Genomic DNA, 12,797 nt, shown 5'->3' with positions numbered 1-12,797 from the left:
GCAGGTATTCAAACTTTCTTTATTCAATTCTTGATTTAAAAAAAAAAAAATTATTGATCTACTTAGAGTTGTATTTGATAAAGTCTTTTTACCCAGCTGGTGTTGAGTATTTGACTGATTTCTTTTTCCAGTGTAATGTCCCATGTGGAAACGGAACTCAGCGACGAGACATCATTTGTGTCCAGAAGACGGGGAATGATTTTACTGTCGTACCAGCTGCTGAGTGTTCTCATCTGGATAAACCTGCACCAGTCCAGGAGTGTGAGATGGGCGAGTGTCAGCCCCGGTGGTTCACAACGGAGTGGAGCGCGGTGAGCCACGACGGGACATGTTTGAGGATTCGAAAATTGTCCAAAATATTAATTACAAAGCACCTTCAGTAAAAGTGTTGCAGTTTTATTTACACTCTCGCTCTGTGCGTCTGCTCTCAGTGTTCACGCTCTTGTGGAAAGGGCTTACAGATGAGGGAGGTTCGATGTCTAACACCAGACAAAAAGCACAGCCATGACTGTGATTCCAGCCCCAAACCTGAGCAGGAACAATTCTGCAACACAATACCCTGCAGCCCACAAGTTTCAGGTTGGTGTGTGCGTTCAAGTGTATTTCTGTGTTTTGGTATTTCTCTTTGACAACATCTCCTTCTCTCTGTCCACAGATGAAAACTGCCGGGACAGAGGTCACAACTGTGTGATGGTGGTGCAGGCCAGACTGTGTGTCTACTCCTACTACAAGACTGCCTGCTGTGCTTCCTGCACCCAGAGTGCCCAGCGGGCCAAGAGGCACTGACCAACCAATCACAGAGAGCCGTGGTGTGCAGGCAGTCGAGGATTAGGTCGAAACGGGCTGATCATCCCTGACAGGACGAGTCTGTAGAAATGGACAGCCCAGAGTAGACGTGTGATGGCGTTCAGATAACTTTCAGCTATTTTCTCCTGTTCCTTCAGGTAAAACACTGTGAAAGCAGCTGGTTCCTTTTAGCAGTACTCTCTGTATGCAGTCATATTTGATAATGTCTCTTAGAACCACATCTTCAACTGAGCTCGCTTTGATTTACAATGCGCATTAACTTTATCGGGTTCATAATGCTGCTTTTGCTGTCACTTCCACTCTTGGAGCTTCATTTCTGTGACTGATTGGTTGTAATGGAAGGTGCTCACTGAGGACACAGCCTTTGTTATGAGTCCTCCTCATCCACGGGATCTTAAAGCAGACGTAGTCAGACATGCATACCACTAATTATGAGCTAAAAGAATGATTACTGTGTGTGCTAGATAAAGTCTGTATACTGTAGTGCTATGTGTACTGAAGATCTACTGGAATAGATCAGTACATAAGTCCCCCACTGAGCTACAGAGGCTGCGCCCAGCCAAGCTAGAAGGATTTTATTTACATATCGTTTGTCTTTTTCTGTTTGCCAAAAAAATATTTTACTCAAGTGTCCTCTTATTGTTCAGTTCGGTATTTGGACAGGTGAACCAAAGGAGTGGGGTGACCATGGCAGTAAAGTGACCAAATATAACTAAGTGCGAAGGCAAAGATGAGAATCTTCCTGAATAAGAAGGATAGCTGACATGGATGTTGAACAGCGCAGACTCTGTACAGTCTCTGTTCAGTTACATTTACATGCAGGTTCTTAACATTTGCTCCCTTATTTTTTTACTAAAAATGACTAAAAGCACGTAAGAATTTTGTTTGTTGTACTCTTACGATGAAAATGATGTGCAGCATGTAGCGATTTAACGAGTCTGTCCCCCTACTGAAGACAGAAAATGTAAGAAAATATTGTTTTGCTGTGTCCACAATCCTATTGCAAAATAACTGATGCAGCTGTGGTGTTGGTATCTTAAAACACCTTACAGAGTTTGAATCGAGAGGCTTTGTGCTTTCAAACGATGGATAATCGGCCATCCAAAACAGAGCGGCAGAACTTTGACTCTGGCCCGTGTTGGGGACAGTGAGTTATGAAGGGGTTAAAACAACTGGTTAAAAAGACCTATCTGAGATGTGTTAAAATCTCCCCTCTGTGTGAAGACTCACATTTGCATTATGCTTTTACTAAACTAAAGATGATGCTGCGAACTCAATAACAGACATGATTTATATTTGAAAAAAGAAAGAAGTGACAAAACTGTTGTTGCTCTATCCTTTTCTTCTCGTCAACAAATCAAATGAGAAGACCAACATCGTTGTCAGTCTGTCTGTCTGCCGTCTAAGTTACTGACCATGTGTCTGGTATTTAACCCAGAGGCCACTTGTCCCCTCGAAAGTCATAAATCTTTAAAAGAAAGATGAAGTAATTTCTTAAAACAGGTGGTAACTGTCCTTTTTAGCAAATGTAACTTAAACTGTAGTATATAGTGCTTTTGTTAGAGGTATTTTCAACTGCAGATTAATACTTGTTAGTGATTATTTTAGTTTGTGTATGAAGGATTTACTAAATAATTGATCAAAATAACCTACACCACATGGGTTTATTGGAATTAGACCCAACACTCTGTGTTGTAAATATTTTTGGGGATATTAGTGGAGCTTTGTGGCACAGAAGAATAAGCTAGATCACGCTTTGGCTGCACAGAAAATTATTTTTGTCAACATTGATTCATTGTTGGTTTTGTTCTTTTTGTGGGGTTTGTTGACAATAAGAAAAATGTAGAATATGGCCTTTAACCACAAACAGCTGACGGATTTTTACAGCTGTGCTAAAGTATTTAAAAAAACAAAAAACATCTGTGTGTCATCACCTTCTTGGCAGGGGATGTTGAATCTGTCCTCTGAGAATACATCAGAATTCGGAAACCTTGCGGAGACTGAGAAAGCTGCTTTTTTTTTTTTTTTTTAAACAATTGAATAAGCTCAGTGATGATACGGCTCAAACGCAGTCATCCTGCTTTGACCTGAAAAGTACATATTTTGCATATTGAAGTGGAAACCTCTGTATATGTGTGTAAGTACTCTTTTGTTGCTCGTTCTCTCTTCCTCCTGCTGTTTTTAAGTTGCGCTCTTTATATTTTTTTTCTTCCTCTCCCCACACCTCAAACCGAGACACACTCACACCCGGTCACAGGTGAGGAATCTGTATATTTGTCAGATATGTTTTAATGTCTATTATTTCTTTGAACATAGTCGGTGCTTACGTTTTATAACTGAGTAGAGTTATCAGAAGTGTTGTTGTAGTTTGCATTTATTCACATCTAACTGTCATATATCGACTGTACGTTGCCTGTATGTTACCTTTGAAAAAAGAATCAGTGATGAATTGTGTACGTTTGCTTGTGTATGTGTGTGTATGGTCGTGTGTTTTGCAGTTGTGGCTTTGAATGTGTCATTCTCGTCTCTAATCCCTTGTATTACAAATTACATTTTTATATATAAACACAAAAAGGATAGTAATTTATCTATTATCTAAAGAACATGTAATTTATTTTCTGTCTTGAGGAGCTGTAGCATTTTTTGTTACCACCAGAGTTTATGAGATTGTTTCTATCAATATACAGACATTTTTTTATCATGCAAAAACAGAAATCAGTGTGGAAAAATGATGATCTCAAAGCTTCAATTTAAATAAAACTGAAATAACTGAGACTGTAGGTGGTGTGTCATATTCATATTTTGTCCAGTGAATGAGGGTGGTGTAAACACTCTTGTCCAAATGGTGGCGCCATTGAGTCTTGTAAATAAATGACTCGGCCCAGTTTTCTTGAAAAATTAGTCACCCACAGGGGAAAAGGAGTATTTGTCTGTTGTTCTTTAAAACTTGATTTCTACTGCCAAAATATTGAATGTACAAAGATGTTTTATTTGTCATTTAATGTGGGAAGTGCCTTAACGTACAATTTATCTTGTATAAAAGATACAAAATAGCACAGTAAAGAATGAATACACTTGTTTTTATCAGATTTACATCACATAATTAACATTATAGGACATTAAAGACAGGAAATAAACAAAGACATTAATTAACTAATAATATAAGATACACATACTAAAAACAGTATAACGAGTAATATTCACTACACTTTGCTACATGTTAAATATGACAATATCAGTCTATTATGTGCACTCTTTATAACCTACTTTTTATTACATCTTGTATTATTATCATTTGAATTATTCTTAAATTAAAGGCCAATGCAGTTGCAGGAACTGTACAATTGGCTGGATGTTTAGGTGAAAAGTGACTGGGCCATGGCCAGGAGCTTAGAAATCCTCATGTGAGTCAATGATTCCAAGTTTCTGTTGTTTTCCAAGAACAAGGTTGCACTGCTGTTTCATCATTTTTTAGAGGTCTTTCTGGAGGACACATACTAATTTCACGTGATAATCTGTGGTTTTAATGTAGTTACGTTTTTAACCTCAATGTACTGAAATCAACCTATAAAATATTCATGTGAAAGGTTTTAATTGTTTAAACTCCCTCAGGTTTCTGCAGGATCTGAGACTGTGTCCTTAATGGTCCTGCTATGATTCCTTAATCTTTAGACATTTAAAGATGCATGAGGTATTGTCTTCAGCAGAAATATTTCCATGCATTCAAGTACAAGCCTAAATAAAATTCACATCTTTAACTTGGCATGGATCTGTTTGCAGGTGCTTCCAAACAAGTAGCTATAAGACAGACCACTGAGACATCTTCAGGGAAAAAACAATGTCTGCTCAGCCTACAAAGAGCTGAATCACAGGGTGTCTAGGGGTTTCTCTCCTCAACACCACTGATCTTACACTTGCGTGAGTTGGAGCCAACTACTCTTCTTCCTCTTCTTCGTGCAGGGAGAGTTAACAGCTCTGATGGCGTGCGGCCCCGGTCCCTGCACACCGTCCACATCATCAGGGCGCAGAGGGCGTTGCGTGCTTGACCTGCCGGGGGCTGCCGGGCTTGTCAGAAAGCCCCTGGTGTGGTGATATACATGTGAGGCTGTGTGGGTGGGTGTATATATGGTGGATGGATGTGGCGGGTGATGCTGGCTCACAGAGGGCACGAGGCAAAGCAGGCAGATGGTGACCTTTTGGAGTAAATTACCATGAACCCTCACTTTTCCCTCAATCGCTCTGCTTCTAAGACTGGGCACGCACCTACACTTCAAGGATAAAAAAAAAATAAAAATAAATAGGAGGTGTGCTGTTTTTCGCAATAACACTGGAAGGTGCCTGCTTTTTTTTTTTTTTTTAATTCAAATTTTTTTTTACATATCACAGTGAAATAGCCCCAATGTCTGCCGGTTTTCCAGACTGTAAACTAGGCCAACTCCAACCCGGAGCTATCTCTCCTCCCTCTGTCACACGTTTCAGTTCGTGTGGGTGTGAGCGTGATTTTGGTCTCGGGCGTGAACAGCTGTAGTAGTCGTGACTGCGTGCTCGTCGTCGTCGGCGCGCTTCGGCTTCACGTCAAGAAGCATCGTTTCAGCACCAAGGCCAGGGCTCGCGGCGAGAACAATAGGCGGCTCCGCGCACGGTGTACCCTAGGTAACGTCCACAAATATTTTCATCCGCACAACACCGCACAGCCGAGATAATTAAAAAAACATTTGAAATGCTTCCGAAAATTCACATTACGGCTTCAAACACATTACGCACATTCTTGCATTTATTCAGTGAAGCTGTAAACGCGATTGAGCATTTTTACCCCCATATTTATGGTTTTTTTGTGCGTGAGTGCAGTTAACATAGTTATTGACGGTCCCTGGGCGTTACGTCACACGCTAGCAACCGCTTCGGGAGAGGAGGGGGAGGGGGAGAAAGAGAGCAGAGAGACACCGGTAGATGTAGGACGAGAAAAGACACACAGCCGTTGGACGAGTGAGACGCTACAAGAAATAGAAAATAGCAAGAACAGTGAAAACAAAACAAAAAACAACAACAACAACAACAAAAGCCCCGTAAACGACTGGATCAATCACGGCAAGACAGAAGCTGTTTAAAGAGGCCAACCAAGTTTGAACAGTTGTAAGTTAGTCGGATCGAAGCAGCTGGTTATCACTTCGTAATTAAATAGGAATTAAGAGTGGGCTTTCGTGAAAGTGATAACGAGCTAGCTCCGTCCGCTCCGGGCTCTTTAAAGTCGAAAGGTTTGGTGAGATTTCGGAGGGACCGGTGACGAGCTGTGACTCACACCTGCCAGGACTCTCCTCCGCCCCGCTTCCACACCCGGAGACCGGGAACCACGGGGTTCTGTTAAAAAAAACACAAAAAAACCAAAAAAAAAAAAACCACACACACAGCCGAGCCTGTGGTATCTGCACCGAGGAGCGAGGAGGAGGGAGGCAGGCACAAAGAGCGGAGAGCATCCAGAGAGGGGAGGAAGGCGGACGGGACGGAGACAGAGCGCGGCGAGGACAACAACGGGGACCCAGCGGAGAGCATCCAATCTTTAATATCTGATCTGCACGGGCGACACTCTGCTCAAGCTTCATCCACAAAAGGTAAGACTCATAATGTGTGCAGCCTGTATATTTCCATGTGTTGTTTTGTTCTGGCGTTTCTGTGTAAATGTGTGTGTGTGTGTGTGTGTGTGTGTGTGTGTGTGTGTGTGTGTGTGTGTGTGTGTGTGTGTGTGTGTGTGTGTGTGTGTGTGTGTGTGTGTGTGTGTGTGTGTGTGTGTGTGTACATTGAAGGGGGATCGGACAAAGAGCAAGGGAGCCCCATGACATCCGTGTGTATGCTGTAACCTACAGCTGGCTAAACAAAGAAACCGCTCTATTGCAATGATTTACCCCCAATCATGCTGGTCCTTCTCTTTTTTTTTGTTTACAGGAATCCTGAACGCCGTTTATCCACCGAAAGGTAAAGTATGCTCACAGATGTTTTCTCTTTATATACATATATTTAATTGGGGGGGTGCCATTATTGTTTTTTGATTGGCTAATTAACATTTGCATAATTGTTTTACCAGAAGCTGCTGGAGCCCTTTGTCATCAGACTGGGCAATAAATACTCAAAATAATGGCACAAATAATCCATACTTTTATATACATAATAGAGTTGTTGTTTTTTTAGCCCAGTATATTGAAATGAGGCATTTTATTAAATATCAACGTTTACAATATTTTTTATTATTGTTTTTTCAACCTTAAAGCCAGAAATATGTTAATTCTGTAGTAAATGTCTATTTAAAAACAAAAGACCCCAATATAATACTACACATTTTACCATAATATTGATCTATGAAATTTACACATTTTACATCTCATTAAATAAATATTTGTTTAAGGTCTTCCACTGTTTCCTTTTTCTCCCCCCCACCTTTCTGACTATGACCCAAAGGCATCAGCTGCTCCTCTCCAGGGATACCTGCTCCTGATCTGTTTGCCTCTCAGCCCGTGCAGTACCCAGTCGTCCTCTCCACTTTGTCCCGATGAAGGAGGCTGACGCCATCAAGTTGTTCGTGGGGCAGATTCCCCGGAACCTGGAGGAGAAGGATCTCAAGCCTATCTTCGAGCAGTTTGGCAAAATCTATGAGCTAACTGTGATTAAGGACAAATACACTGGCATGCACAAAGGTAAGTCTCGCCCTCATAACGCAGCTTAATCAGAGACAGGGATAGAGAGACAGATACCTAGATAACCATGTGACAGGCAGATAGATGGGCAAATTTCTCTGCACTGAGTGTCACATGTATCCATGGAAACTGTCACGGCGCTTCTTGTCTTCATCTCTCGTTAACGCTGCAACGTGAGATCAGGAAGACAGGCAAGCAAACTCAGTCGCTGCACGTACACTGAGAATCAAAATGCTTTTATGCAGCAGTTTGCTTGTGGCAAATGTTATTGGGTGCCCATAAACAAAAACTGACTAAGATTTATAAACATGCTTGTTTATAAAGGTGTGATGAAAAGGTTTATATATGGTTTGTAGAGATAGAACCTCTGAATTATGTTAATAATTTGGAGGCTTTAAATATATTTGAATAGTAATAAACTGTAGAAAAGACACATAACCTCTCTCACTCTTTCTCTCTCTATCACACACACACACACACACACACACACACACACACACACACACACACACACACACACACACACACACACACACACACACACACACACACACACAAATACACACACAAACACACGCACAAACACATGCACAAACACACGAGCGCTGACCTGGGGTCCTGTGTGTTGTGAACCAGATTAGGCTGTATGCTCCAATCAGTGTAATGGGCCTGTAAGCCTGGGTGACACAGGGGAAAGAATCTGTTGTTTTGAGATTCCCCACGGCCACAGTAAGCCCCTCTTAAAAGCAATGAGATGGACCATAAGATGCATGTGTGGCTGCGTGTGTGTTGTAGTTTCCAGTATGCCATTGCGTGTGCTTTATCATTTTTTTTTGTATATTTTTTTTTTTTTGTATTTTTTTCCATCTTATGACATTATGTTGAGTCATCATCAGTTATTTAGATGTACACTGTGTGTGTTAATTTCTGCTTCTCTCTTGTCAAATCTTTTCTTTACTTCATTTCCTGACTCTGACTCTACATTAGTCTGTCTGAGATGTCACTGGGATGCTAACCTGCTGCTAATCTTGTTGTCTTAGTGCTGGTGACAGGTGTAGTAAACAGCTCTGGCCAGCCAGCTCTACTACCTACCCCTCCCTCACACACACAAACACAGGTACAGCACATAGGAAAACAGAGGGAGTGTATTTGGAGTGAGTGAGGCATGCATAGCTGTTGGTTTAGGGCAGGAATCTGACAGTGGCAAGGTTGTAAGGCCTTCTTAGACCCGTGCACACGTCTGTGGTGCTGTCATGTGTGCTGACTCGTGCCGTGCCGTTCTGAAATGTGACGTGCCGTGGAGTGTCCTTCTCTGCTTTAGAGTACATCATTATGGTGTTGTCAAGTATAGTTACTATCCAGTGCATGATTATCCATATTTTTAATCGTTTCACAAGAGTTATCCTAGTGATAATTCAGAATAGGGGACAACGTGATCAGGGAAGGCATTGGAAAAGGAAACATTTAAAAGATTAGAAGGGTTTATGACAGCGTGGCTGTGTGTGTGACAAGTGTGTGTGTTTGTAGGCGGGAAGTACAGAGACAGAGATAGAGAATGACAATATTAGAGCCATTCACTGACCTTTTCTACCGTTGCTCCTCTCCCTCTCTTTTTTTTTTTTTCTCTTTCTCTGCCTCTTTCTATCTGACAGGATGTGCGTTTCTGACGTACTGTGCGAGAGAGTCGGCGCTGAAAGCCCAGAGCGCTCTTCATGAGCAGAAAACACTACCAGGGGTAAGTGCACATCACAAACAGACATGAGCACACAAATCCCCAGACGATACACACTTCCAACTCATGCAACAATGCACACAAGCTTGCATGTACATTCGTATCGCTGTACGCGCACAGACACTGGCATCTACCTTGTACATATACACACACACGCACGCACGCACGCACACACACACACACACACACACACACACACACACACACACACACACACACACACACACACACACACACACACACACACACACACACACACACACACACACACACACACACAAGTGGCCTGACATCGGTGTGTGTCTGTGTGATTGGAGGTTCAGCTCACATTAGTAACACTGTGACATAACTCAGGAGCCAGCAGGCGTCTTGCTGCTCAGGACAAACACTCCCTCTCACAGGAGACACATAGCGCACTCCATGTGCATTGTCATCTCCTTCTCTCCAGCCTTCTCTGTCTCTCCATCTCTCCGTCGGCCCCTCAGTTAGCCTCCGGTGATAGCTCCCGCCTAGAGAGTGTGTGTAATTAATGTGGCCGTTCCCCTTTGTCTCATCCCAGTCTCCCTCCAGTCTCTCTAGTGAGGGATCGTGCGCTACGCCTGTGCCGGGGTAGGACACCGTTCATTATGGATGGGGCACTGTGCGAGAGCAGTGTCTGTCTCGTAGGCTGTACCTCGCTGTCACTCCCTCTCTCGTTTTTTTTTTTTTTTTCTCTCTCTGACCTGGTTTCCGCTGCAGTTAAAAAACAGATTTGACAGTATTTGAACATTTTTTTTTTTACCTTTTTAAAAAAAAAAAAATTTAAACGCCAAAATAAGCACGATGCCCAACAAACACAGAGCGCTGTGAAAATACAGGATGCTCAGTAGAAATCTCTAACTTCTGATTTGCATTAGTTATAACAGGACAGTGAACGTGCCTTCCTCTATCTCATTCTCTCTGTGTCGCCTTGCAACTGATCAGAGTTTCAGCCCATGCACCTTCTCCGCAAGCTGAAGTGTTGATAAGATCTCTGTGGGAAAATTGTTGAAGGAGAGCCTGAAGAAAAAGGCGTAGGGGGAGGGGAAATGTTCTGACACACACAAGCACAAACCCTGCATATATGCATATTGCAATCATGCACGCTATTTCTCATAACTGGTTAAAGACTCTGCATTCGCCCCCCGCATGCACGCACACACACACGCACGCACGCACGCACGCACGCACACACACACACACACACACACACACACACACACACACACACACACTCACCTACACAAACACGACATGTTGATAATTACATTAATCCAATTAGAGACGGCTAAGGAGTGAAACCTTTCTGTGTAAATCACCTGTCTGCTGTCGGCTGTGTCTCTCTTTTCTGTCCTGTGCTGATCTTTGTCCTTTGAGTCATCCTTATTACCGTCTCCACAGGGTTTTACTTTATCCTTTCCCGCTGATGACATCAATAACAGGATCATTGCAGCAAAGGGAAATTATCCATATTCCTGCTTTACTTTTAAGTAGATAGTTGCAGTAAATTTCCAGATAGATTGTGATGAATATTCTGGAGACAGAGAGGAAACATTTGCTGGGAGGATAGTCATTGGCGGTGGAGATTTGCTAAAGACTCAGCAAGCAACAATCAGAAGTACCACTCCCCTGAGGACGGCTAGTGCTAAAACAAGGGTCTGGCTATTGTGTGCTTGGTTTTTAATAAGCCTGAACTGTTACTAAAGAGAGCTACTTTTTCTGCATGTGGCTTTTCTCAGTTTGGAGCATCTTTCCAACTTTGAGGTTTATCTGAAAAATATAACCTCACTGGTTCTGTCCAGTTGGAGCCAGAAGTCTTCAGAGTAAAGTACCTGATTCGATGAATGGTTTATTTTGGCATGTTTGTCAAGTGAATTGGGTTGTGAATAACACCAAAGGAGGGCTGACACAGTTTGTCATCAACACCTGTCTTTACTCAAATCATTTCCTAATGTAGTCATTTTTATTAAGCCTATAAATTCTTGTGGTTTTTGGCTACTGCTTAAGTTTAAACTTATTTTCAGAGGATAAATTAATTATTTTGGTGGCTATATCTTAGCTTGGAGGCCACAACATAATGCGGCTCCCCCCCTACTCTGTCTTCTCTTAGGTTTAGCTCTGTTATCACTTTGCACTACCTATCTACATCTTTTCTCCATCCTGCATGTCTCCCTTCTCCTTCCTCCCCCTCCCTGCCTATATTGCCTTCTTTGACAGGATTTAGAAATGACTTAAGAATATTTTTTTTTCACTCTCTTTCACACATCGTCCCATTGTCCCATTCTTTTCTGTGCCGCAGAAATGCATTTTCATCTCTTCCGTATTCTTCCTTCTATCCCCCCCGACCATATGCGTTCCATCATACCATTTTATCTCTTTTTTCCCTCAAATCCTCTCCGTCCTCTGTTCAACTCCTCCTTCTCGTGTCTCCCAGTTTCTCTGCACCAGTAGAATATTATGAAACGTTCTCTTCGCTACCCACAGCCCTTTCATTTCATGGTATCCCTCTCTCATACCCCCTTTTCCCTTCCTGCTGTCTTCTACTTGTTTTTTTTTCTCTCACTGCACGCTAGCGCTTCCTCCTCGGATTCTCATTTCACAGTCATTTATGGTAACCCTTCTAAGTCCTCCACTCAACGCCAGTCCCCCTCTCTCCCTCCCTCTCTCCCTCCCTCCATCCCTCCCCCTCTCAATTCCTCTACCCCTCGTCTCATTTCCCCTCCTCTTGATTAGTTGACCCTTTTGACCGTTTCACACCCCCATCTCCCCCCTCCCTCCCCCCTTCTCCTCTCCTTCCCTGGCTCTACTTGTTAAGCTGCATGATGAGTTTATCACAAACTCATTTTCATAGTCAGATTCTGGGCTCACTGTGGGGCAACAGGGCTCAGGTGTGAGTACATGTGTGTGTGTGTGTGTGTGTGTGTGTGTGTGTGTGTGTGTGTGTGTGTGTGTGTGTGTGTGTGTGTGTGTGTGTGTGTGTGTGTGTGTGTGTGTGTGTGTGTGTGTGTGTGTGTGTGTCTGTGTGTGTGTCTGTCTGTCTGTGTGCGTACGGTAATCTCAGCTGTGTGGGACTTGAATCTTGGAATCGCTCTAAATTGCAGGCGGCGGCGGAACGTCAAGCACCTCATACAACTTTAATGCAACTGTAGCGTCACACACTCATGCAGATGTGTTTCTCTTACACTCATGGGCAAGCAATTAAGGGTGTGGTGACAAGTCCAAAGCTACTGCTGCTGTCTGTCACTCCCTGATGGGATTCAACAGAAGCCAGAGAAGGAGAAAAACACATAGAGGCTTGCAGAAAAACTATACCGCACATGTCCTCGCCGGCTTCAGCAGAGGCAATAGATTGTCAGATTGGAAAATGAGAAAAAGTAGAGGGATTGAGAGAGATGAACAGATGGCCTTATCAGAGTGTCCTGCGCCTTGTGTTTAATTTGGACACAGAGAGGGAAAGAAAAGCAGAGAGGGAGCATGACATGAAGAGAGAGGGAGAGTTACATGATATTAGTCACAGTGACAGAAATTTTACAGTGGAACCTCCAGAAAGTCCC

At 42.8% G+C, this 12,797-nt stretch overlaps 2 protein-coding genes across 3 annotated transcripts in view; both read left to right on the top strand.

The window, feature by feature from the left end:
• adamtsl4 (ADAMTS-like 4) overlaps nucleotides 1–3,732 on the top strand; it is a 36,284-nt gene extending 32,552 nt beyond the window's left edge. Inside the window, exons 15-17 of the mRNA XM_069695872.1 lie at nucleotides 132–311; nucleotides 432–579; nucleotides 656–3,732. Coding sequence (XP_069551973.1) covers nucleotides 132–311; nucleotides 432–579; nucleotides 656–786 — 459 coding nt within the window. The 3' untranslated portion in view covers nucleotides 787–3,732. The remainder of the gene's footprint in view (nucleotides 1–131; nucleotides 312–431; nucleotides 580–655) is intronic.
• Nucleotides 3,733–5,735: 2,003 nt separating this feature from the next.
• Nucleotides 5,736–12,797, top strand: part of LOC138619419 (CUGBP Elav-like family member 3) — a 28,735-nt gene continuing 21,673 nt past the window's right edge. For both annotated transcript variants that reach the window (XM_069695874.1, XM_069695873.1), the window contains exons 1-4: nucleotides 5,736–6,416; nucleotides 6,748–6,777; nucleotides 7,258–7,493; nucleotides 9,146–9,228. In XM_069695874.1, the coding sequence (XP_069551975.1) occupies nucleotides 7,349–7,493; nucleotides 9,146–9,228 (228 nt within the window). In that variant the 5' untranslated portion in view covers nucleotides 5,736–6,416; nucleotides 6,748–6,777; nucleotides 7,258–7,348. The remainder of the gene's footprint in view (nucleotides 6,417–6,747; nucleotides 6,778–7,257; nucleotides 7,494–9,145; nucleotides 9,229–12,797) is intronic.

Source organism: Brachyistius frenatus, unplaced genomic scaffold (genome assembly GCF_029030835.1).
Source record: "Brachyistius frenatus isolate BFR_SWC_R1_liver_20210118 unplaced genomic scaffold, ASM2903083v1 Contig_20, whole genome shotgun sequence".
Taxonomy (NCBI): Eukaryota; Metazoa; Chordata; class Actinopteri; family Embiotocidae; genus Brachyistius; species Brachyistius frenatus.
This window is presented reverse-complemented; position numbering and strand designations above follow the sequence as displayed.